This window comes from Symphalangus syndactylus, chromosome X (genome assembly GCF_028878055.3).
Source record: "Symphalangus syndactylus isolate Jambi chromosome X, NHGRI_mSymSyn1-v2.1_pri, whole genome shotgun sequence".
NCBI lineage: Eukaryota > Metazoa > Chordata > Mammalia > Primates > Hylobatidae > Symphalangus > Symphalangus syndactylus.
The window spans coordinates 105176443-105203088 of NC_072447.2; the positions used below are offsets into that span (position 1 = coordinate 105176443).

The 26646-nt window shown below is 39.2% G+C and overlaps 1 protein-coding gene across 1 annotated transcript in view; it reads right to left on the reverse strand.

Moving 5' to 3' along the window:
* SYTL4 (synaptotagmin like 4) overlaps window positions 1-26646 on the reverse strand; it is a 63941-nt gene that overhangs the window by 24587 nt on the left and 12708 nt on the right. The window contains exons 4-9 of the mRNA XM_063635082.1: window positions 13835-13912; window positions 11828-11920; window positions 10668-10847; window positions 10198-10413; window positions 9960-10069; window positions 9637-9739 (exon numbers count right to left, since the gene is read on the reverse strand). Of these exons, the coding sequence (XP_063491152.1) occupies window positions 9637-9739; window positions 9960-10069; window positions 10198-10413; window positions 10668-10777 (539 nt within the window). The 5' untranslated portion in view covers window positions 10778-10847; window positions 11828-11920; window positions 13835-13912. The remainder of the gene's footprint in view (window positions 1-9636; window positions 9740-9959; window positions 10070-10197; window positions 10414-10667; window positions 10848-11827; window positions 11921-13834; window positions 13913-26646) is intronic.

Below are 26646 nucleotides of genomic sequence, written 5' to 3' on the forward strand. Positions count from 1 at the left end.
GATATTAGCCCTTTGTCAGATGAGTAGGTTGCAAAAATTTTCTCCCATTGTGTAGGTTGCCTGTTCACTCTGATGATAGTTTCTTTTGCTGTGCAGAAGCTCTTTAGTTTAATGAGATCCCATTTGTCGATTTTGGCTTTTGTTGCCATTGCTTTTGGTGTTTTAGACATGAAGTCCTTGCCCACGCCTATGTCCTGAATGGTATTGCCTAGGTTTTCTTGTAGGATTTTAATGGTTTTAGGTCTAACATATAAGTCTTTAATCCATCTTGAATTAATTTTTGTATAAGGTGTAAGGAAGGGATCCAGTTGCAGCTTTCTACATATGGCTAGCCAGTTTTCCCAGCACCATTTATTAAATAGGGAATCCTTTCCCCATTGCTTGTTTTTGTCAGGTTTGTCAAAGATCAGATAGTTGTAGCTATGCGGCATCATTTCTGAGGGCTCTGTTCTGTTCCATTGATCTATGTCTCTGTTGTGGTACCAGTACCATGCTGTTTTGGTTACTGTAGCCTTGTAGTATAGTTTAAAGTCAGGTAGCGTGATGCCTCCAGCTTTGTTCTTTTGGCTTAGGATTGACTTGGCGATGCGGGCTCTTTTTTGGTTCCATATGAACTTTAAAGTAGTTTTTTCCAATTCTGTGAAGAAAGTCATTGGTAGCTTGATGGGGATGGCATTGAATCTATAAATTACCTTGGGCAGTATGGCCATTTTCACGATATTGATTCTTCCAACCCATGAGCATGGAATGTTCTTCCATTTGTTTGTATCCTCTTTTATTTCATTGAGCAGTGGTTTGTAGTTCTCCTTGAAGAGGTCCTTCACATCCCTTGTAAGTTGGATTCCTAGGTATTTTATTCTCTTTGAAGCAATTGTGAATGGGAGTTCACTCATGATTTGGCTCTCTGTTTGTCTGTTATTGGTGTACAAGAATGCTTGTGATTTTTGTACATTAATTTTGTATCCTGAGACTTTGCTGAAGTTGCTAATCAGCTTAAGGAGATTTTGGGCTGAGACAATGGGGTTTTCTAGATATACAATCATGTCATCTGCAAACAGGGACAATTTGACTTCCTCTTTTCCTAATTGAATACCCTTTATTTCCTTCTCCTGCCTGATTGCTCTGGCCAGAGCTTCCAGCACTATGTTGAATAGTAGCGGTGAGAGAGGGCATCCCTGTCTTGTGCCAGTTTTCAGAGGGAATGCTTCCAGTTTTTGCCCATTCAGTATGATATTGGCTGTGGGTTTGTTGTAGATAGCTCTTATTATTTTGAGATACGTCCCATCAATACCTAATTTATTGAGAGTTTTTAGCATGAAGGGTTGTTGAATTTTGTCAAAGGCCTTTTCTGCGTCTATTGAGATAATCATGTGGTTTTTGTCTTTGGTTCTGTTTATATGCTGGATTACATTTATTGATTTGCGTATGTTGAACCAGCCTTGCATCCCAGGGATGAAGCCCACTTGATCATGGTGGATAAGCTTTTTGATGTGCTGCTGGATTCGGTTTGCCAGTATTTTATTGAGGATTTTTGCATCAATGTTCATCAAGGATATTGGTCTGAAATTCTCTTTTTTGGTTATGTCTCTGCCAGGTTTTGGTATCAGGACGATGCTGGCTTCATAAAATGTGTTAGGGAGGATTCCCTCTTTTTCTATCGATTGGAATAGTTTCAGAAGGAATGGTACCAGTTCCTCCTTGAACCTCTGGTAGAATTCAGCTGTGAATCCATCAGGTCCTGGACTCTTTTTGGTTGGTAAGCTATTGATTATTGCCACAATTTCAGAACCTGTTATTGGTCTATTCAGAGATTCAACTTCTTCCTGGTTTAGTCTTGGGAGGGTGTATTTGTCGAGGAATTTATCCATTTCTTCTAGATTTTCTAGTTTATTTGCATAGAGGTGTTTGTAGTATTCTCTGATGGTAGATTGTATTTCTGTGGGATCGGTAGTGATATCCCCTTTTTCGTTTTTTATTGCATCTATTTGATTCTTCTCTCTTTTCTTCTTTATTAGTCTTGCTAGCGGTCCATCAATTTTGTTGATCTTTTCAAAAAACCAGCTCCTGGATTCATTAATTTTTTGAAGGGTTTTTTGTGTCTCTATTTCCTTCAGTTCTACTCTGATTTTAGTTATTTCTAGCCTTCTGCTAGCTTTTGAATGTGTTTGCTCTTGCTTTTCTAGTTCTTTTAATTGTGATGTTAGGGTGTCAATTTTGGATCTTTCCTGCTTTCTCTTGTGGGCATTTAGTGCTATAAATTTCCCTCTACACACTGCTTTGAACGTGTCCCAGAGATTCTGGTATGTTGTGTCTTTGTTCTCGTTGGTTTCAAAGAACATCTTTATTTCTGCCTTCATTTCATTATGTACCCAATAGTCATTCAGGAGCAGGTTGTTCAGTTTCCATGTAGTTGAGCGGTTTTGACTGAGTTTCTTAATCCTGAGTTCTAGTTTGATTGCACTGTGGTCTGAGAGACAGTTTGTTATAATCTCTGTTCTTTTACATTTGCTGAGAAGAGCTTTACTTCCAACTATGTGGTCAATTTTGGAATAGGTGTGGTGTGGTGCTGAAAAAAATGTATATTCTGTTGATTTGGGGTGGAGAGTTCTGTAGATGTCTATTAGGTCCACTTTATGTAGAGCTGAGTTCAATTCCTGGATATCCTTGTTAACTTTCTGTCTTGTTGATCTGTCTAATGCTGACAGTGGGGTGTTAAAATCTCCCATTATTATTGTGTGGGAGTTTAAGTCCCTTTGTAGGTCACTGAGGACTTGCTTTATGAATCTGGGTGCTCCTGTGTTGGGTGCATATATATTTAGGATAGTTAGCTCTTCTTGTTGAATTGATGCCTTTACCATTATGTAATGGCCTTCTTTGTCTCTTTTGATCTTTGTTGGTTTAAAGTCTATTTTATCAGAGACTAGGATTGCAACCCCTGCCTTTTTTTGTTTTCCAGTTGCTTGATAGATCTTCCTCCATCCCTTTATTTTGAGTCTATGTGTGTCTCTGCACGTGAGATGGGTTTCCTGAATACAGCACACTGATGGGTCCTGACTCCTTATCCAGTTTGCCAGTCTGTGTCTTTTGATTGGAGCATTTAGCCCATTTACATTTAACGTGAATATTGTTACGTGTGAATCTGATCCTGTCATTATGATGTTAGTTGGTTATTTTGCTCGTTAGTTGCTATAGTTTCTTCCTAGCCTCGATGGTCTTTACGATTTGGCATGTTTTTGCAGGGGCTGGTACCGGTTGTTCCTTTCCATGTTTAGTGCTTCCTTCAGGAGCTCTTTTAGGGCAGGCCTGGTGGTGACAAAATCACTCAGCGTTTGCTTGTCTGTAAAGTATTTTATTTCTCCTTCACTTATGAAGCTTAGTTTGGCGGGATAGGAAATTCTGGGTTGAAAATTCTTTTCTTTAAGAATGTTGAATATCGGCCCCCACTCTCTTCTGGCTTGTAGAGTTTCTGCTGAGAGATCAGCTGTTAGTCTGATGGGCTTCCCTTTATGGGTAACCCGACCTTTCTCTCTGGCTGCCCTTAACATTTTTTCCTTCATTTCAACTTTGGTGAATCTGACAATTATGTGTCTTGGAGTTGCCCTTCTCGAGGAGTATCTTTGTGGCGTTCTCTGTATTTCCTGAATCTGAATGCTGGCCTGCCTTGCTAGATTGGGGAAGTTCTCCTGGATAATATCTTGCAGAGTGTTTTCCAACTTGGTTCCATTCTCCCCATCATTTTCAGGTACACCAATCAGACGTAGGTTTGGTCTTTTCACATAGTCCCAAATTTCTTGGAGGCTTTGTTCATTTCTTTTTATTCTTTTTTCTCTAAGCTTCCCTTCTCTCTTCATTTCATTCATTTCATCTTCTATCAGCGATACCCTTTCTTCCAGTTGATCGCATCTGCTACTGAGGCTTCTGCATTCTTCGCGTAGTTCTCGAAACTTGGCTTTCAGCTCCATCATCTCCCTTAAGCCCTTCTCTCCATTGGTTATTCTAGTTATCCATTCTTCTAATTTTTTTTCAAAGTTTTTAACTTCTTTGCTATTGTTTTGAATTTCCTCTCGTAGCTCAGAGTAGTTTGATCGTCTGAAGCCTTCTTCTCTCAACTCATCAAAGTCATCCTCCATCCAGCTTTGTTCCGTTGCTGGTGAGGAACTGCATTCCTTTGGAGGAGGAGAGGTGCTCTGTTTTTTAGAGTTTCCAGTTTTTTTGGTCTGTTTTTTCCCCATCTTTGTGGTTTTGTCTACTTTTTGTCTTCGATGATGATGATGTACAGATGGGTTTTTGGTGTGGATGTCCTTTCTGTTTGTTAATTTTCCTTCTACCAGACAAGACCCTCAGCTGCAGGTCTGTTGGAGTTTACTAGAGGTCCACTCCAGACCCTGTTTGGCTGGGTGTCAGCACCGGTGGCTGCAGAACAGCGGATTTTCGTGAGACCACAAATTCAGCTGTCTGATAGTTCCTCTGAAAGTTTTGTCTCAGAGGAGTACCCGGTTGAATGAGGTGTCAGTCTGTCCCTACTGGGGGGGTGCCTCCCAGTTAGGCTGCTCAGGGGTGAGGGACCCACTTTACGAGGCAGTCTGTCCGTTCTCAGATCTCCAGCTGCGTGCTGGGAGAACCACTACTCTCTTCAAAGCTGTCAGTCAGACAGGGACATTTAAGGCTGTGGAGGTTCTCGCTGAGTTTTTGGTTGTCTGTGCCCTGCCCCCAGAGGTGGAGCCTACAGAGGCAGGCAGGCCTCCTTGAGCTGTGGTGGGCTCCACCCAGTTCGAGCTTCCTGGCTGCTTTGTTTACCTAAGCAAGCCTGGGCAATGGCGGGCGCCCCTCCCCCAGCCTCGTTGCCGCCTTGCAGCGTGATCTCAGACTGCTGTGCTAGCAATCAGCAAGACTCTGTGGGCATAGGACCCTCCGAGCCAGGTGCGGGACACAATCTCCCAGTGTGCCGTTTTCCAGGCCCGTTGGAAAAGCGCAGTATTAGGACGGGACTGACCCGATATTCCAGGTGCCGTCCGTTTCCCCTTTCTTTGACTAGGAAAAGGAACTCCCTGACCCCTTGCGCTTCCCGAGTGAGGCAATGCCTCGCCCAAATTGCTTTTCAAAGTAGCTATGCCATTGTACATTCCCACCAGAAGTGTATAAGAATGCTAGTTGTTTATAATAGCAAGGAGGAAATGTAGAAAAGAAAATTTTTTTTAAATCCAGTTGTTTTACATCCTCGAATTGGCATGGTCAGTCTTTTTAATTTTAGTCATTCTAATGGGTATGTAGTAGTATCTTATTGTGATTTTTAGGTCAAATTTATTTAACGACTAAAGATGTTGAGCATCTTTTCATGTGCTTATCTGACATCTCTATATTGCCTTTGGTGAAATGTCTGTTCAAATTTTTTGTGCATTTTCTATGGGATTGTCTGTATTATTGAGTTTTTAAAGTTCTTTTTCTTTCACTTTTTTTCACTTAACATGTATACAGTATCATCCTTTAAAAAAAAGAAAGTAAAAACTTAGGAACCCAACCCATATATGTATATTTAGACAGTTTGGTAGTCCATATGCCAAAACTATTCACAACTATTAACAATAATTATCTGGGGAAGAAGCAGTGAGGTTACTGGAGGACTTACTTTATACATTTCTATACTGTTTTTCAACAATCATATGAAACATGATAAAGTCATTTCCCTTTGGGTGAGTGAAAGTTAGGGAAAAAAAAACACACACACACACCATACAAAAGGTAAAAATTCACCGCCGCAACCAAATGAGTCAAAAATAAAGCCTCAAGTCACAGATTTCAAAAATCGTGCCTAAGAAAACAGAAGATTTAATTCAGCAAAGCTCCTTAACTAATCCTTTCCAATGTAGCAACTTGCAGATTAAGTGAGTGAGTAGTCAAGAAAAACAGAAGTCCTCAAGATTTATAGCCCCAGGTACCACTGTAGAACCTCAACAAAGACAGACAAGACTGATGCAAAATGTCATCTCCCAGGGCACTGGTATGAGCTAGGGGATTAACCCAGATCTGGGACAGGTAAGCCCTGAACCAGGACATTTAAGAGAATTTCATGAGACCAAAACTCAGGACCCCAAGTTACCTTCTGCACCTACCCCTTCAGGTTACAAGGAAAGAAATATAAAAAGCAATATTCAGTCCTTAAACTAAAGTATAGCTGAGAATGGGGAAAAGATAAATTGTTTCAAGTTAAGGTGAGAAGAAGAACTCACATATACTGTATCAGAGGAAACAAAAGATACAGACAAAACTTCCCATATTAAAGTTGAGTAAAATGAAATAATAGTCTCGCAGATATATAAATAGCCATGGAGTGGAGAGAAATGAAAACAATTTGCAAGATGGACGAAGAACCGAGTCTGGAGAAGAATTTAACCCTAGGAAAACAAGTAGGTTTCATATGAGTGCTTTACACTACAGGGGAACTAATAATATAAATTCAATAAAGTGCAAGAATTCAAATACAAGATGATAAAACAAAATAAGAGAAAGAAGATTAGAGCAAAGAACAAATCAAAACCTAAATAAGATAATTTACTCAAATAATTAAATTAGAAGCAGCAAAAAGTAAGGAAGGGAGGGGAAAGGGGGGAGGGGAGGTAAATAAACTGAAAACCAAATTAATAGCATGGAGGAATGGGTTGGGCTAATCACAGTTAATCGCTTTCACCATTTTTCCTATTCCATTCGCTAGTAAAAGAAAATGACAAAAATAGAGGATAAGAAAATCCAGTATCTCTGAGGTGGAGAACTTAACTAATAAAACAGAAAGAAAAAGAGTTCAGAGATACGATACAGAAAAATTTTCCAGCAATGAATAAAGAACTCATCAAGGGTATATCACATATAGGGAAAAATGATACAGAATGATCACCATTGAGTTACAACCTTGTTAAATTACTAAACTTCTTTTTTTTAATTTTTTTTATTTTTTGAGATGGAGTCTTGCTCTGTCACCCAGGCTGGAGTGCAGTGGCGTGATCTCGGCTCAGTGCAAGCTCCGCCTCCCAGGTTCACGCCATTCTCCTGCCTCAGCCTCCCCAGCAGCTGGGACTACAGGCACCCACCACCACGCCTGGCTAATTTTTTTGTATTTTTAGTAGAGACGGGGTTTCACCGTGTTAGCCAGGATGGTCTCGATCTCCTGACCTTGTGATCCACCCGCCTCGGCCTCCCAAAGTGCTGGGATTACAGGCCCTTAAATTACTAAACTTCAAGAAAAAGAAAAGAAAATTTTCAGGCAAGTCCAATCTCTCTCTCTCTTTCTCTCTCTCTCATCCATAAGAAAGAAAATTACAAGGGCCAAGATGTCCTCAGACTTCTTCACAGTTACATTCAATGGAAGAAGACAATGGAACAATGTCTACAACATTCTGAGGGAAAGAAAATGTGGCCCAAGAATATAATATCCAGCCAAGATACCATTCAAGTATAAAGGCACCTGGCAGACATTCTTAACATGTAAGAATACAATAAATATAGCACCTGCAAGCTCTTCTTGAAGGAACTCCTCAATGATGAAATCCAGAAAACCAAGAACTAAATCAGAAATAGAGAAGTTGTGGTATAAGGCCTGATTGTAAGCATACAATCCTTTTAAGTACAAAACTAAAAGGAAACAAACAGATAAAACAAACAGATGATTTATGGTTATATAAGAGAATGTAAATAACATAAACCCTGACAAAGGAAAAATAATTTGAGTAACAAATAGTGGGGATAGAAGAAAATAACCAGGGGGAAGTGTAAGAAAGCTAACTGCTTCCTCTTTCACAGCAAAGCGTCCACTGATAATGTTAAATATTGAAACAGGCAGATTTTTAAAATGACGGCTAACTCCAAAGTATCTACCTTAGAAAAATGAAAACAGGCCAGGCATGGTGACTCACACCTGCAATCCCAACATTTTGGGAGACCAAGGCAGGTGGATCACTTGAAGTCAGGAGTTCAAGACCAGCGTGGCCAACATGGTGAAACCCCGTCTCTACTAAAAATATGAAAATTAGCTGGGCTTGGTGACGCGTGTCTGTAATCCCAGCTACTCAAGAGGCTGCGGCAGGAAAATCGCTTGAACCTGGGAGGCGAAGGTTGCAGTGAGCCGAGATGGCGCCACGGCACTCCAGCCTCGGCAGCAAGAACAAAACTCCGTCTCAAAAGAAAAGAAGAGAAAAGAAAACATACATCCACACAAAACTCTTAATGAATGTTCATAGCAGCATTACTCTTTTTTTTTTTTTTTTTTTTTGAGACGGAGTCTCACTCTGTTGCCAGGCTGGAGTGCAATGGTGTGATCTCGGCTCTCTACAACCTCTGCCTCCCGGGTTCAAGTGATTCCCCTGCCTCAACCTCCCGAGTAGCTGGGACTACAGGTGCATGCCACCATACTTGGCTAATGTTTTTTTTTTTTTTGTATTTTAGTAGAGATGGGGTTTCACCATGTTGGCCAGGATGGTCTCGATCTCCTGACCTCATGATCCACCCGCCTCAGCCTCCCAAAGTGCTGGGATTACAGGCGTGAGCCACCGCACCTGGCCCAGCATTACTCTTAATAACCAAAAAGTAGAAACAACCCAAATGTTCTTCAACAGATGAACAGATAAAATGTGATAAATACATATCATGGGGTATTATTTGGCTATAAAAAGGAATGAAGTTCTGATACATGCTATGACATGGATGAACCTTGAAAACGTTAATGTTAAGTGAAAGAGGCAAGTCAAAAAGGACCACATATTGTATGATTCCATTTACATGAAATATCCAGGATAGGCAAATATAGAGAGACAGAAAGTAGATCAGTGATTGCTTAGGGATCAGGGAGGGTGACAGCTAAAAGGGTAAAGGGTTTCTTTTTGAGGTGATGAAAATTTTCTAAAATTGATTCAGGGGATGGTTGCACAACTCAGTGAATATACTAAAAACTATTGCATTGTACACCAAAAATGGGCAAATTGTATAGCATGTGAATTATATCTCGATAAGGCTGTTACCAAAAAAACTCCACTAAAAAAGTGACCAACTGCTCAATGGCTTTCATAATATTTTTTCTTAAGCTTAGAGGAATGTTAACAACTAATATCTTTTACTTTAAAAAAAATTTGTCTGAAGATTAGCTATTCTTTCATTTTATTTCAGTGTTTTATTCTGTTAAATTCAACAGGATGATTTTAATTTATTATACTATGATCCAATATTAAAAAGATTTTTCAGTTTATCCATCCAGTCAACCCGTTATGTATATACATAGAAGATATACGAAATAATTTTCACATAATGTGAAAACTGGGGTAGTAGGAATGTGGGTGATTTGTTGCTTAATAATGAGCATGTGTTATTTTTATTTGTCTTCAAATTGTTCTTATAAAGAACAAACTATTCAACCTGAGAAAGCGAATGCAAACTATAAAAAATAAAGAACTAAGTAAATATACCAAAATGTTAATGTCTACATATGAGTAGTGGGATTAGGAATGATTTTTTCCCTCCTTTACTATTTTCTGTACTTTTCAAGTTTTCCTATAATGAACATCTATTATTTTATAAACAGAAGAAGTAAAAAGAATAGTAAAAGAATTAAAGGGATATTGTAAGCATTTCTTTAAACAATTACTTGATTCTTACCTGGGCTCCTTCTGCCGCTCCTGAATGATCTTTCTTCCTGGCCAGATGTCACCCATCTGTGTCTGATGAAGGAGAGACTGTCCCACTGTCTCTCTTTTACTCACTTCAAGGCAAAGAAAAGTATGCCAGGGTGGTGGTTATGAGTAGGGGAAAAAGGAAACAACCCTCATAGCAAATCCCCTGAAATACACCATGCTTGCAGAAGGGATGACAATACAATCTTCTATTCTCCACTAACTGGCTGAGCCCATGGAGTTAAGATGCCACCAGTCAGAATACACTAGGATTCCATACCAAGAACCATCTCTAGACAGGTCCAGTACCTGCAGGTTTGTGGCGCAGGGACATCCTGATTATCTCACTACCTGTGCGGTAAGCAAAGCGATTCACTTTCTGGTCATAAAACCAGTCCCCAGTTGCTTTCTTCAACTCTCTGGGAAGAAATAAAAGAAAATGACAGATGGATAAAGAATGGTTCTTGTCTAATAAAGGCTGAGGAAAGAAATTCTCACCACAGCCAAGGCCTCATCCCCTCTCTACTCAGCCATAGGTGACACTCACATTTCCTTGGCGCACACCTTGCACCTCCAGGTACCATTGCTTTCCTGTATGCGGCAGTCCCGACACACCAGGTGATTACAACCCCGACAAGTATTGGTTTTGGGACTCAAACGGCCCAGGCTCTCCTGGCACCGGGCACAGGTCCGATCACTGTAGTGTTGGCTGCCCCTCTTGGCCCCTTTCCTTTTTATCTCCAGTAACTCATTCTTTAGTCGCCTGCCAAGACCCAAAAGAGAAGCGTAAGTGGATTCAGGATATGCATAGATTGGATAGAGAGGGGTTGAGAGGTAAAGACAGTAAGACTATTTGGTTCTGTGGAAGCAACAAACTCAGAGCCCAACGTGACCCAATAAGTAGTGGTAAACATCACATATACAAATTCCTATGAAAGTCAGGTGGGAGACATAAGGAAAAGCCCAGACATCATTGGTCAAAGGCCTGGGACCCTATGCGTTTTGGGGAACTCTTACCTAATCCTTTTCTCATCTGCTTTCCGGACCTCCTCATCTCGCTGTAGAACACTGAGAATCAAATCCTTTTCCTCCTCAGACAGAAAAGAAAGGTCCAGTAACTCCGACATGATTTATTCAACTTTTTCTTCTACTCTTCTTTCTTCAAAACAACCAGACAAGGAGAGCTACCAGAGTTGCCTGAAATGACAAAATAACTAATTTCACACAGATGATTTACTCAAGAATAGGCCCACAGCCCTAAACCCTTTCAATAGGTTACTTTCCCCTTGAGCCAAGCTACAGAGACAAAGTAGAAGTATCTGACCTGTTTACTCTTCCTACTCCCACCCGAAACATGCCCTGAAAATGAAGAGTCCTTGATTTTTCAGAAAGAAAAAGTTATTCGTGACTCTGGGAAAAGGATTGGTTATTCAGTATATGCATCTTAGTCTGGAAAGAACATAGAACAGCTGAGTCAATCTCCCTCTCCAAGTGAGTCCTCAATCATCCAATTTTTAATACTTTAAATGTTCTCAAATCTCAAGCCTATTAACCCAAATAACCAGGCAGCTGGTCTCTGTAGTAAAGGAGAAAAGCACATGAAGGCTCCTGCCAGTTTAGGCCCAGTTGTCTATTCCTAACCAGCTTCTATTCTCCCAGGAGTCAGTCAGCTTTCTGCTATGCTTCAAAACTTCTACCACCTACTCTATCTCCCAAAGTTCTTATCATACTAGCAGTCTAGCACTACCTCCAGGATATCTTTCCCAAATTCATGAACACTTGTTGAGCACTACGCTGACAGGCATTGTGTAAACTGCTGGGGATACAAAGATGAGTAAGTCACAGTTCCTACCCTTACGAAAATCACAGAGTAGCAGGGGAGACAGACACACATAAATACAGTACAACGCATTAAGTGCTATCAGAGGGATTATAAGGGACTATAAATTAAGTGCAATGAGAACTTAGGGAAGAAAGTAACTCATTCTATCTTGCATAGAGAGAGGAAAGAGCAGTATACACGGTAAATTTCACAGAAGAGGTGAATTTTGCCTTATCAGAGGACAAATTTCCTGGTAGGGAAGAATGGTAGGAAAGATAGTTTGGGACCAAACTACATAACTCTTAAAAACTTTTTTAAAATTTTAAGAATTTTGGCTCAGCATAGAGGCTCTCACCTGTAATCCCAGCACTTTGGGAGGCTGAGGCAGGAGGATCGCTTGAACCTAGGAGTTCAAGACCAGCCTGGGCAACATAGGGCGACTCAGTCTCTACAAAAAGAAAAATCAAAACTTAGCTGGGCGTGATAGTACACGCCTGCATTCCCAGCTACTCGGGAGGCTGAAGTGGGAGGATTGTTTGAGCCTGTGAGGTTGAGGCTACAGTGAGCTGAGATCACGCCATCACATGTGGCCCACTCTAGCCTGGGCAACAGAGCAAGATCCTGTCTGGAAAAATTTTTTTTTAATTTTAAAATTTACTGCATAGACAATAGAAATCCATCAAACATCTCTGATGTTGCTTTTTGATGCTGGGAAATCACATGATGAAATTCATTTTACAAAGACATATTACAGCCATATCACTCTAGCTATAATATGAAAGACTGATTTAGAGGACAAATCAGAGGACAATTTGGTAGTACATACATTTAAAATGGGCATATATTTAACCAAGCAATATGACTTCTAAGAATTTACCTAATAGAAATATTCATACAAATGCACAAGCAAGAGTATATGCACAAGACTATTACTGCAACATTATTTGTAAGAACAGAAACAGTTATTTAACAGAGGAATCATTAAACAAAATAATATGTCCACATAATGGAACATTATGTCGCCATTAAAAATGTGGTAGATACACACGTATTGACATAAACATATGGCCATGAGTGAAAAAGTAGTTGTAGGACAATAAAAAATGATCTTTTATAAAGAATTTATCTAAATATTTGTATATGCAAAGAGAAAGGTCTAGAACAAAAGCCACTATCATTGGTTTCCCCTGGGGAGTAGAATTGGGAAGGGGCAACTTTCACTTTTTACTTCATATAGTTCTAACTTGTTTTTACATATATCTTCCATTTATATCTCAAAAAAGAAAACAATACAAATGAGGCAGAGATATTATTACAATACTGCAGCAAAAGACAATCTAGATTTACTAACTGTGCCTCTAAACAATTAGACCAGTCATTTTATTTTTCATTTTTAGAGACAGAGTTTCACTATGTTGCCCAGCCTGGACTCAAATTCCTGGGCTCAAGCGATCCTCCTGCCTCAGCCTCCCAAGTAGCTGGACCTATAGACAGAGCCACCGTGCCCAGCAGAAGTCATTTTATTTCTGACCCTTTGGTTTCTCATCTACAAAACTACCCACCTCAAACGTTGTTTAAAAAATTAAATAATGTGTGTTAAAGGGCCAATCACAATGTTCGGAGTACAAATACTTGCTGAATCTTCTAAAATGATAAAGGCCTGAGCTAGGCAGCAAGAAAAAACAGAATAGGTTTGAGAAGTAGAATTGACAGAATAGGGAGACTGACTGAGCAGAGAGGATGAAGAAGGTGAAGTCAAAGATGCCTAGTTCACAGTCTAGATTAAACAACTGACTGGCTAGTGACAGCCCTCATAGCAATAGAAGATGTAAGGAAAGAAACAGGTTTGGAAGTAAGGCAAAAAGTTTTGTTTTAACCCTATTAAGTTAGTGTTGCATACTTGATATCCAGGTAACTGGGCCCAGGAAATAGTTGGAGACACAGGGCTGGACCTCAGGAAGGAAAAATGTATCTGAGGCCGGGCGCGGTGGCTCACGCTTGTAATCCCAGCACTTTGGGAGGCCGAGGCGGGCGGATCACGAGGTCAGGAGATCGAGACCACGGTGAAACCCCGTCTCTACTAAAAATACAAAAAAAATTAGCCAGGCGCGGTGGCGGGCACCTGTAGTCCCAGCTACTCGGAGAGGCTGAGGCAGGAGAATGGCGTGAACCCAGGAGGCGGAGCTTGCAGTGAGCCAAAATCGCGCCACTGCACTCCAGCCTGGGCGACAGAGCGAGACTCCGTCTCAAAAAAAAAAAAAAGAAAAGAAAAATGTATCTGAAAATATACACTTGGTAGTCATGGGAGTCAAAGAGCCCAAGGTAGACAGAGAGTGAAAAAGGAAATGAGAATCACACTTACCTTCTCTCCTCTCCTTTGAAACTAGACAACACGCCTCTTTCACTTTTTTATTTTTTATTTTTCTTTTTTTACTAATTCCTACAAAACAGTGGAGAACATAAACAACATGGCAAAGCTATACAGGTTCCTGAAATCTCAATATTTCCTCAACTTGTATATTTCCTGGTCTTTATTGAACTATAAGACATTAAGCCTCTTGCACACACCCTTTCTTAGACAGTCTTGAGGAAATGTTCTTAGTTCTTATCCCCAAGGAGAATATATATCCTCCATGAAAACAAGGACTTTTTCAATCTTCTCCTCTGTATCTGCCCTAGCACTTAATGTAATATCTGGTACATAATTTTGCATATGCTGCCAATATTGCAATCACTGTCATTGTCACCCCAACAGTATCTTTTATTGAGAATTGACTATATGCCAAACAAGTACCTTACATATATTAACTAATTTAATCCTTGCCACAAGACCAACAATGAGTGACTATTATTACCCCCATTGTATAGATTAGGATTCAGGAGAGGTTAGGCTAACTTGCCCAAGAATAAAGAGCAAGTAAGTGAAATTGCAGGGATTCAAGCCCAGGCAATCTGATACTAGAGTTGGTGCTCTACAGGCTCAGTCTAGGCAGAATTATAACCAAAGCAACTATAAAATACTAAACAGACAAATCAAAAGCATTGTGGAAATGAATTCCCATATGTGTGATTACGGCTGAAACACTGCGCAAAAAAATCAGTGGCTCCTGGATAAAAGAGGTATTATCAGTTACCTGTCAGCTAAAAAGCAAGGATAGCACAGGCACACTAGAAATGAGAACCATACCAGATTAAAAAACTGGTGCTTGTGGAGAGGCAGCAGAATATTGTGATGAGAAAGGCACATTGGCATAATAATGAGACCAAGTAATATCAAAATCCAGGGAAGTAAGAAGATCCTTGAGGAAATAAAGATAGTATCTTAAGAAAATGGAACTACCAACGTTGTACATCTGCCCTTTCTTTTTCATTTATGGACCTGACCAACCAGAACTGCCCCCTCTGAAATCGTAAATTCAAGAATTCCCACTTTCCAACCACAGCTCACTCCTGCTCTATCTGTTCTTCAACCTTATCAAGACCACAGTCTCTTGAGCCCCACATTGTCTCTTGGTCCATTTGCCTTCTGCTGATCTATCATCCCCCTATACCCATCCTGGACTCCAGATGGCTCAACATTTGAACCACTCTCACCAGTACCTTCCATATCCATATACCTTCATCCCTCTGCCACAACTGCCCATGAAAATCCCAAACCTGTGCTAATGCTCTAGCCTGCCTTGTCTGCTCCCATACCCAGGTTCTACATAATTCCTGGTCTACAACCTCAGCTGAACCTTCATTGTCACGCATAAATTCTGTTACTTATGCTTGTTCGATTCCTTTACCTAGTCCCTTTGGGTTCTATTTAAGCCTTCATTCATCTCACACTCCCACTTCCCTTCCCTCCAGTCCCATCAGACATGCTTCTCTCATACTTGTAAAAAGATTTTTGTAAGACCATCAGCTTACAAACATCAGCTCCCTGCCTCCTCTTCCCCATCACTTGCCAGTCTGACTCCTTTCAGAAAAGCCACATCCCACCCCAAGCTCCACCTTCCACCATAGGTTGCTGTTGTTTCCAACACTAACCCTGTTAACAGCCAGCTTGTTTGCAATGGGATCTTGCGGAATCAGTAATGAGGAGAAGAAAACAAATTAAGAACAAAAATTAAAAAGCAAGAAGACAAAGGTAAGTGCAGAAAAAACTGAGACACAAAGAGAAAACAAAAGGTAAAATGGTAAAAACAAGTTCAAGTATATCAATGAATGTGAAACTCATATATGAGCAAAATTCACCCTTTGAAATACAGGAATTAACAGACTAGATGAAAGGAAAAAATCCAGTTATGTGCCATTTATAAGAGACACATCTAAAACATAAATTGAAGGGAAAATTGAAAGTAAAAAGATGGGAAAAGATATACCAGGTAAATTCTAGCCAAAAGAAAGCTGAGGTAGCTATATTAATATCTAAAAGTAAAAAAGACAATAAAAGCATTATAAAGGTTAGATAAGATCACTACATAGAGATAATAAACATGCATCCACTAATAAAACATCACTAAATATACAAAGGAACAAGAGAGAGAAATTGAAAAATCAACCATCAAAATCAGAGGTTAACATATACCTCTTTGTTGTTGCAATTATGAATGGTACAAGCAAATACAAACTAGTAAATATATAGACAAGTTGAACAACAAAATGAGCTTGATTTAATAGGAATACAAAAAATTCTATATCCAACTGGAAAATTACATTATTTTCAAGCACATATAGAATATTTACCCCCAAAACTGACCACGTACGAAGCTGTAATGCAAGTCTCCATAATTTTTTTTTAAAAATCCTTCCCATACAGACCAGTCTCTGACTTCGAGGAAATTAAATAAGAAATCAATTTAAAATAAGGCAATTTCTTATCGCAACACTTTTTGAAAATTTATAAAGACACTTCTAAATAACCCACATGTCAAAGAAGATATCATAATCGTACTAAATCTATCCTTAACATCTTAGAGAAAAAACCTGCCTCCTACCTCACTACCATCACTACTCCCCATACTATGGCATAGAATGTTCTCTAGAAATTCAAAAAGGAAAATATGAAAGAAAAATACAGCTTTCATATGCAATAAACCAAGTGATATATTTTTATGGTAAATAGTACATCATATTTTGAAAACTAGAACTCAGGAAAATAATGGAGGCACAAATATAGTTATAATAAGAAAACCAGACAGATGTGAAGTTAGAAAAGCTATGACTAATCGAATACTCTCAATTTATGGCTACTAGGGTTTAATAGAGAAACCAAAGCCCAAGAAAACTTAAGACCCTTCATTACATTCAGTCCCAGGTGTACAGTCAAAAAGGCAAGATTATCTATTGAGAAGACCACAGCTCAGGTATCATGAATGTCAGAATCTGAGCTCAGATGGACAACTTGTTCTGTGTTAGTCCTGAGGTGTCAAGACTCAGATAAAGTATCTTAATACAGCATCCTTGTGGGACCCATGCCCATAAAAAAATATTTTAGAAAAGGTGGTTTGTATCATTCTCAGCAAACTAACACAAGAATAGAAAACCAAACACTGCATGTTCTCTCGTAAGTGGGAGTTGAATAATGAGAACACATGGACACAGGGAGGGGAACATCACACACTGGGGCCTGTCAGGGGTCGGGGGCTAGGGGAGGGATAGCATTAGGAGAAATACCTAATGTAGATGACAGGTTGATGGGTGCAGCAAACCACCATGGCACGTGTATACTTATGTAACAAACCTGCACATTCTGGTATCCCAGAACTTAAAGTATAATAAAAAAATTTAAAAAAAGAAAAGATGGCTTACTTAGCAATTATACATATTTATTGCTAAAAAATGAGGATAATATGTTAATGCAAATACTTAAAAACCAAAGGAAAAACTAAATCTACCATAAAAATGGGAAGTTACCATACCTCTCTCAATTACTGATAGTATAACAGATGAAAAATTAGTAAATATGTAGACAAGGTGAACAACACAATAAGCTTGATCTAAAGGACATATGTAGAATTCCATATCCAATTGGCTATATCCAGTCTATATCCTAATCCTAATGATTGAGAAATAATAACAATGAATGAAAATAAACACTAACACAACTGGTTTTCAAGAAGGGGATGGGTGAGCTATCTCAAATTATTTCAAATTCTAAAGACCAATTTTAAAAATGAAAAACTAGGCAAAACTTGACAGGAAGTACAGAATAATGAAAATAGTGGTGAAAGACAGACTTGGGTTCAAATCCTAGCTCTGCTATTTTTAGCTATATGACCTTGGGCATGAGACTAGAATATTAAAAAGATGACTAAAAATACAGAATTCCTTGTAAGAATAGTACTCAGATTAAAAATAATCATTGGTGTTCCCAAAATGAAAACTGATGTGAATTAGGAAAACACCACGTAATGTCCCTGCCCTGGACAGCAAACACAACAGATTTTGCTGTGTTGCATGCAGGCCACACATAAATGTGAAGATGGTAATATATGGTTCTTATGCTCAAACTAGAAACATCTACCAGATGTAACCTCTTTGAAGGTAGGTACTATATCTGAATATCACAGCCCCAGGAGCTTGGCACAGTGTGTGACACACAGTATGAGTTCAACAAAAGTCTAGTGAATGTCTTTACCCAGAAATCTATTTGTGTTTACATGTTTAAACTTAAACCCATGGAAATTGAAGAGCTGTAATAGAGCTAAGAGAAAAATGTTTTTGTTTTCCTGAGGCAGTGTGTGAGCTGTGGTTAAAAGCCTGGACTCTGGGCTGGGTGGGTGGCTCACATCTGCAATCCCAGCATTTTGGGAGGCTAAGGCGGGTGGATCACTTGAGGCCAGGAGTTCGAGGCCAGCCTGGCCAATATGGTGAAACCCTGTCTCTACAAAAAATACAAAAAAAAAAAAATTAGCCAGGCATGGTGGCTTGTACCTGTAGTCTCAGATACTCAGGACACTGAGGCAGAGAATGGCTTGAACCTGGGAGGCGGAAGTTGCAGTGAGCCAAGATGGTGCAACTGCACTCCAGCCTGGGCAACAGAGTGAGACTCTGTGTCAATAAAACAAACAAACAAAAAGCTTGGAATTGAGCCAGACTGCCTGAACTTGAATCCCAACTTCCACATTTACTAGCTGTGTGACCTTGGGTAAGTTACTAAACCTCTCAGTACCTCAATTTCCTCACTCGTAAAATGAAGATAAAAATTGTACCTATCCTTTGGGGCTTGTTTTTATAAAGATTAAATGAGTTTTTAAAATATGTTAAGTGCTTAAAGTAATGAGAACACAAAGAATGCTAAGTGTTACCTATTTGTGTCAGTTTATATATGTTCATTTCTGCTTTCAAACTTAACTGGGTCTTAGAAAATGACATTTATTTTCTTCTAAAGAATGCAGATGAATTGTGAGTTAAACTGTCTAGAGGTCAGTTAAAGTTTCAGGCTATTGTTATTGTTATTTAAATTTTTTTATTTCAATAGCTTTTGGGGTACAAGTAGTTTTTGGGTACATTGATGAATTTATAGTGATTAATTTTAATGCACTAATCACAGGCCACTGTTTTTGAAGTGAGGAACCATGCTGACAGCCTTATAGATGACAGAAGATTTTCTTAAAAATTGACCCATGCCCAAGGGCCAAAAGGCTGAACTGGTATTAAATTATTCTCTAAAGTTATAAGTAGTAATTATATGATAGTTTTGCAAATACATTCTAATGGATTATCATATCCTGCCAAAGTGATATAATGAAAGTATTTTGCTGTTTAGGCTAAGGACAATGGACAATTTTATACCTCACTGAACATGAAAAAGTAAACCAGAGTCTTTCAAAATACATTCGTTTAACCAAGAAGCCTGAATTAAACTGCTCTTGTTAAAATGATACTATGTTTTACACAGAAACTGATTAATGAGTTTTATACTGATGTGAGATTTATACTGCTGCATGCCAGATTCTGTATACTTTTGAACATGGGTATTCAGAACTGATTTAGCTATGTCAAGAAATGTGATGGTGTCTACACTTTTTTTGAAAGATGAGAATTTAAATTGGGCTACAAATTTTAATTGGTCATAATTGGGGATTATAAAATGTCAAGGTGGAATGAATTTCCACCCTGCCTGAAACAATAACAACAACAACAAATGTACCAAATACATGAGGACTATGATTTCTTAGATGGGAAACAAATAAGGTGAGCCCTTTGATTTTCCCAGCTTACTGTCTTAAGAGAATTTCCAGATAATGGTACAGAAAGGAAGAACCCAGGTAGAGCCTAGTGAACTCCCTGAGTTCTGGAGACAGAACTGAGAGTCTGGGAAAAAAACAGGTAGCTGGAGTTCATAGGACAGAGGACCTGAGAGAGCTCCACAGAAAGAGAGAGAGATCTTCAGAGGCCTGCAGAAGGTTTCACTCAAGTATTTAGCAAAGGACTGATTAGCCTATGGTATGCCTGTGAGGAAATTACTCTAGGCCAGGGAAAGAACTACCTGAAAGGATTCAAAATAACAATGCCTGTCACTCACACAGGGCTAAGAATAATGCCTGTTTCTGCCAGCCAAATTGGAAAACCTCATGATTCACAGGACACTAGCTGAAGGACTCAGAAGGGTCTTGCCTCAGTAGTGGGAAATAGCCCAGATTATGCACTGCTCTGGTCCTGCCTAACAAATCTAAACAGCAAAACCTGAAAGGGTCACTCTGTATCCAAATAATCTAAGGGCATCCCAGAACAGAGCTCAAGTATATTTATAGTAATACAAAAATATGCAGTACTCAACAAGGTCAAATTCATAATATTTGGTACCCAGTAAAAAACTAACAGGCATGCAAAAAAGCAAGAAAATATGATCCATAATAATGAGAAAAATCAATCAAAAAGACCAAGAACTGACACAAATGTTAGAATTAGTAAACAAAGTCATTAAAGCAATTATTATAACTGCATTCTATATGTTCAAAAAGTTAGGTAGGGGACATGGAAGATGTAAAAAGACTCAAATCAAACCTACGGATAAAAGGTACAATGTCTGAGATGAAAACCACACTCGTTGGAATTAACAGCAAATTGGGTATTACAGTAGAAAAGAGTTAAGAACTTGAAGGCATAGCAATAGAAATTATTCAAAATGGAACACAGAAAGAAAAAAATTGAAAAAAAGAAAAAGGAATTAATGAGCTGTGGGACAACATCAAGCTACCTTCTATACAAGTCATTGATGTCACCAAAAATAATGGCCCAAATTTGGTGAACACTATAAACTCACAGATCCAAGAAGCTCTATGAACATTAAGCACCAGAAACATAAAGAAAAATATACCACGTGGCACACCATAAATTGCTTAAAACCAGAAATAATGGGAAAATCTTAAAAGAAGCTAGAGTGGTGGGGTGGGGTGGGGTTGGGGTCTTGGGGAAGGACACATTATATGTATATATAGATGAACAAAGATAATGTTAAAAGCAAATTTATCATTGGAATCAATGCAAGTGTAAAGACAGAACAACCTCTCTAAAATACTGAAAGAAAAAAAAAAACATCAACCTAGATAGAATTCTACACCCAGCAAGATATCATTCAAAAACAGAAGTGAAATAAAGACTTTTTCAGACATGCAAAAGTTGAAAGAATTAATCACCAGCAGACCTGCACAATAAAAAGTGTTAAAGGAAGTCCTTGAAGCAGAAAGGAAATGGTACTGCACAGAAATAAAGGTCTATAAAAAGGAATACAGAGCACATGCAATGGTAACAATGTAGGTAAAAATACTTTTTTCTTATTATTTAAATCTCTTTTAAAATATAATTGACTGTTTAAAGGAAAAACGATATATTGTGAGGTTCAAAACATATGGTAGGACAAAGCTGGAACTTAACCTGATTTCAAGAGACACTATAAATCCACAGTAATCAAGTCAATGTGGTACTGGGCAGGAAGATAGACAAACGAACAGAATAGAGAGTATGGAAATAAGCCCTCATGTTTACAGTCACTTGATTTTTTAAATAAAGGTTAAGGGAAGTTTAGTGGAGAAATGGCAGTCTTTTCAACAAGTAGTGCTGGAAAAACTAGATACCCATATGAAAAAAAAAAAGCAGGCATTTCTGACATGACACGTAAAATGTGATCCAGAACTTGATAAATTAGGCTTCGTCAAAATTTAAAACCTCTGCTTTGTAAGAGCTTTATTAGAAAATAAAAAGATAAGCAGTATACTGGAAGAAAATATTTGCAACTAGTGTATCTGATAAGGACTTATATACAGCATATATAAAGAACTCTCAGAACTCTACAATTTTTTAAAAACACAAATTTAAAAAATAGACAAAAGATATGAATAAACATATCACCAAAGAAGATATACAAATAGCAAATAAACACATGAAAACATGATCAACATCATTAATCATTAGGGAAATGCAAACTAAAACCACAATGAGATATCACTACACACTTATTAGAATGACCAAAATTTAAAATGCACCAAATGTTGGCCGGCATTTGAAGCAACTGGAACTCTCATACACTACAGTGGGAATGTGAAATGGTATAGCCATATTGGAAAACAGCTTAGTAGTTTCTTAAAAAGTTAAACATATATCTCCCATATGACTCAGGCTTTCCACTTTTGGTATTTATCCAAGAAAAGCAAAAGCATATGTAGGCTGGACGTGGTGGCTCACACCCATAATCCCAGCACTTTGGGAGGCCAAGGTGGGCGGATCGCTTGAGGTCAGGAATTTGAAGCCAGACGATCAACATGGTGAAACCCCATGTCTACTAAAAATACAAAAAATTACCCGGGTGTGGCAGCAGGCACCTGTAATACCAGCTACTTGGGAGGCTGAGGCAGGAGAATAGCTTGAACCAGGGAGGTGGTGGTTGCAGTGAGCCGAGATCATGCCACTACACTCCAGCCTGGGCAACAAGAGCGAAACTCCGTCTCAAAAGAAAACAAAAACAAAAATTAGCTGGGTATGGTGGTGCATGCCTGTAATCCCAGTTACTTGGGAGGCTGAGGCGGGAGAATCGCTTGAACCTGGGAGGTGGAGGTTGCAGTGAGCCAAGATTGCGCCACTGCACTCTAGCCTGGGCAACAGAGCGAGACTTTGCCTCAAAAGGGAAAAAAAAAAAGCATATGCCCACACAGATTTGCATGGAAATGTTAACAGCATTATTGGTAATAGCCCAAATCTGGAAACGGCCCAAATGCCCACTAAGAGGTAAATGGATAAACAAATTGTAGTATACCCATGCAGTGGAATACTACTTAGCAACAGAGAAGAATGAACTACTGATACACATAGCAACATGAATGAATCTCAAAATAATTATGCTGACTGAAATAAGTCAGGCAAAAAAAATTACACTGTATGATTTCATTTATATAAAACTCTAGAAAATACATAGTGTCAGAAAACAGAATCAGTGGTTTCAGGAGTTGACAGGGGGTGAGGAGGGTAATAGCACACAGGGACAAGAAGGAAGGATTACAACATGACACAAGGAAACTTTTGGAGGTGATAGATGTTCAATATCTTGATTCTGGTGATAGTTTCATGGATATATACAGATGTCAAAATTTGTCAAATTGTATACTTTATATATAATTTGTCTATTGTAGTTCAATAAAATGTTTTTAAACATTTTAATATTAAATGTAACTAAACTCTCTTCTTGTAATCATGTTTTCCAATCCCAGAATACCTACAAGACACTAGGAGCCTTTAAATTAATTGAAACACTAAAATATTTTATGTCAAGGTTTTTTTTTTGAGATGGAGTCTTGCTGTTGCTCAGGCTGGAGTGCACTGGCACGATCTCGGCTCACTGCAAGCTCCACCTCCCGGGTTCACGCCATTCTCCTGCCTCAGCCTCCCCAGTAGCTGGGACTACAGGCGCCCACCACCACACCCAGCTAATTTTTTGTATTTCTAGTAGAGACAGGGTTTCACCGTGTTAGCCAAGATGGTCTCAATCTCCTGATCTCGTGATCTGCCCATCTCGGCCTCCCAAAGTACGGGGATTACAGGCGTGAGCCACCGTGCCCGGCCAAGGTTTTTTTTAATAGAGAATAAACAATACAGAGTAGGTTTGAAATATTTCCCTTACTATACAGTTTTGTTATCTAAAAGATGTTCCACCTTTTAACTTTTCAATTTGTTAAAAACGTAAAAGACAGCAGGTTCAGGAACAGCAATAAAATGTTTGCATAACTGGTGCCTGGAACTGTAATATGAATATGAATATGATTATTCAGTAAGTGCATCCAAACAATATACTTCTTTTATTTTAAAATGTATATACTTTGTGAGGCATCAGTCATTAAAATCAAGTATAAAAATAAACAGAAGTTAGAATCAGATGTTCAAGTAGCTGTATCATAAACCAAAATTTTGTTTAAATGAAGCACATTTAATGTCACTGGTATCATCAAAACGACAGCAAAGGTTATTGTACCATTAATAATTATTAGAATTAATTTTTAGAAGTTCATTTAATCTCTCATCCTTCTTTATTTCTATTTTTGTGCTTTTTCTTTGAGACAGAGTCTCACTCTGTCACCCAAGCTGGAGTGCAGCGGCACAATCGTAGCTCAGTGTAGCCCTGACCTCCTGGACTCAAATAATTCTCCCACCTCAGCCTCCCCAGTAGCTGGGATTGCAGGCACAAGCCACCACACCTGGCTACTTTGTTTTTATTTTTTGTAGAGATGGGGTTTCACCATGTTGCCCAGGCTGGTCTCGAACTCTTAGACTCAAGTGATCCTCCTGCCTCGGCCTCCCAAAGGGCTGGGATTACAGGCGTGAGACACCACACCTGGCCTGTGCATGCTTTATAATATATGACCAATACAGTGGTTAATAATGTAGTTTACAAATACTTATTTTAGGAGTGATAAAAATTTGGGGTGATAAAGGTGAGTAATCAAAAAAGCTAGGAAGTCCTTTAAAGGCTGGTTAAGGGAAACTATTCTACAAATTGCCATATATTTTCATGATTCTGCTTGCATAGAGATATGACGTATGTTAATTAGGAAAGAATAAATCACTCTGATGATTGTATGCAGTTGCTCTTATGCAAGTAGTACAGCATAATGAATAAGAATTTTTGCTGTCATAAGACACATTCAAAAGTGGACTCTAGGCTAGGCGAGGTGGCTCATGCCTGTAATCCTAGCAATTTGTGAAGCCGAGGTGGGAGGATCTCTTGAGCCCAGGAGTTTGAGACCAGCCTGGACTATACAGTGAAACCCCATCTTTACACACACACACACACAGACACACACACACACACACACAAATTAGCCAGGTGTGGTGGTGTGCACCTGTAATCCCAGCTACTTGGAAGGCTGAGGTGGGAGGATCACCTGAGCCCGGGAGGTCAAGGCTGCAATGAGCCAAGATTGGTCCACTGTACTCCAGCCTGGGTGACAGAGTAAGACCCTTTCTCTTTCTCTCTCAAAAAAAAAAAAAAAAAAAAAGTGAACTCTATTAACTAATTGTGACAAAAGCAATGACAGCATCTAAAGCAGATCAAGCTAAAGTACTGTCAAAACTAATACCTATTATTTGTGTGGGTTTCCAGAACATGGGTGAAGCATAGCCCTAAAAGGTAGCAAAATCTAGTACCCATGGGTGGGGGACTAGTTATTTGATAATCTAAAGGTAAAAGAGTTGATTTGGCCAGGAGCGGTGGCTCACGTCTGTAATCCCAGCACTTTGGGAGGCCGAGGCGGGCTGATCACCTGAGGTTGGGAGTTCAAGACCAGCCTGACCAACATGGAGAAACTCCGTCTCTACTAAAAATACAAAATTACCCCGGCATGGTGGTGCATGCCTGTAATCCCAGCTAATCGGGAAGGCTGAGGCAGAAGAATCGCTTGAACATGAGAGGCAGAGGTTGCGGTGAGCTGAGATCACACCACTGCACTCCAGCCTGAGCAACAAGAGCAAAACTCCAACTCAAAAAAAAAAAAAGTTGATTTTAGAGCACGGAAAAATGAGACCAAATCCAGAGTATATGGTGGTCTGCAAAACTTAAAAAAAAAAAGAAAAAAGAAAAAAACTCAAGTAGAAAAGAAAGCTTCCAGGAATGCAGGGCTTCCTAAAATCCCCTTGTCTGGATCCAGCCACCTATGCACAAAAATACCAATGGATAACATCTTACTGGTAACATTTGCATGAGCATACAACATTGCTTACAGTCAATAAAATATTTGCTTTGGGACATTGTGTTCATTATTGTATCAACTGCCCCTTTCAATTTTAGGGTGATGTCTCTCCTAGAAAACTATAAATATTCTTATTAAAATGTATCTGTCTTAGATACCTATTCCAGGCTACTCAGACAAATTCAAGGAAGTTTCAATTTATAAAGCTGCTAAGTCTGGCTTCTTAGAAGTTTCAAAGCTCCCTTTGGATTCAGACCCCAGCTCCCATCTCCCCACATCCTTTCTGGCTCTTGGGTTAAATAATGTAAATTACCTGGCCCCAAAGATTTTTCTGCAAGAGCTCCTTCTGCTGTCCTGGTAATTATCTTTGAATGTGTGCACAGTTTCAGGCCTTCCAAATCCTACTTCTTTCCCTGTCCTAGAGCTCTGTATTCTGCACTGTTACAGAATGTTCACTAGTTAGGAGGGCCAACTATGTGCTAAGCGGTACACTAGCTGGCTAAGAAGAAAAGAACAGAGCTAGTCCATGCCCACAGAGTTCACAGTTTAGTAACAGAGACACTTAAATAATCCTTAAAAAACAAAACAAAACATGGTAACCAAAGAAATAAATGCATGAGATATTATAAGAATACCAAGGGAGGGCACATAATTCAGCTTGGGGAAAGGGAATTAGAAAGACAATATCCAGCAGTAGCACATGAACTGATTGTAAATTAATGTGTTTCAGCTGGATAAGCAGGAGAACGAGGGCTTTCCAGGCAAAGTGCGTAGCATTTACAAAAGCATGGAGGCATAAAGCAACGTGGTATGAGCAAGTAGTACAATGATGCTGGTTGGTTTAAATTGTAAGGGAGAATGCAGAAGAGGCAGGTGGGGAATCACATCATGTGTGGCTGGCGGGTGCTCCATATGCTATGCTCAAAAACACGGCTAATTAGCCTTCGACAACAGAAATCACTGAAGAGTTTTAGGTAAAGCAAGGACTTGTTAGGGCACACTGACAATT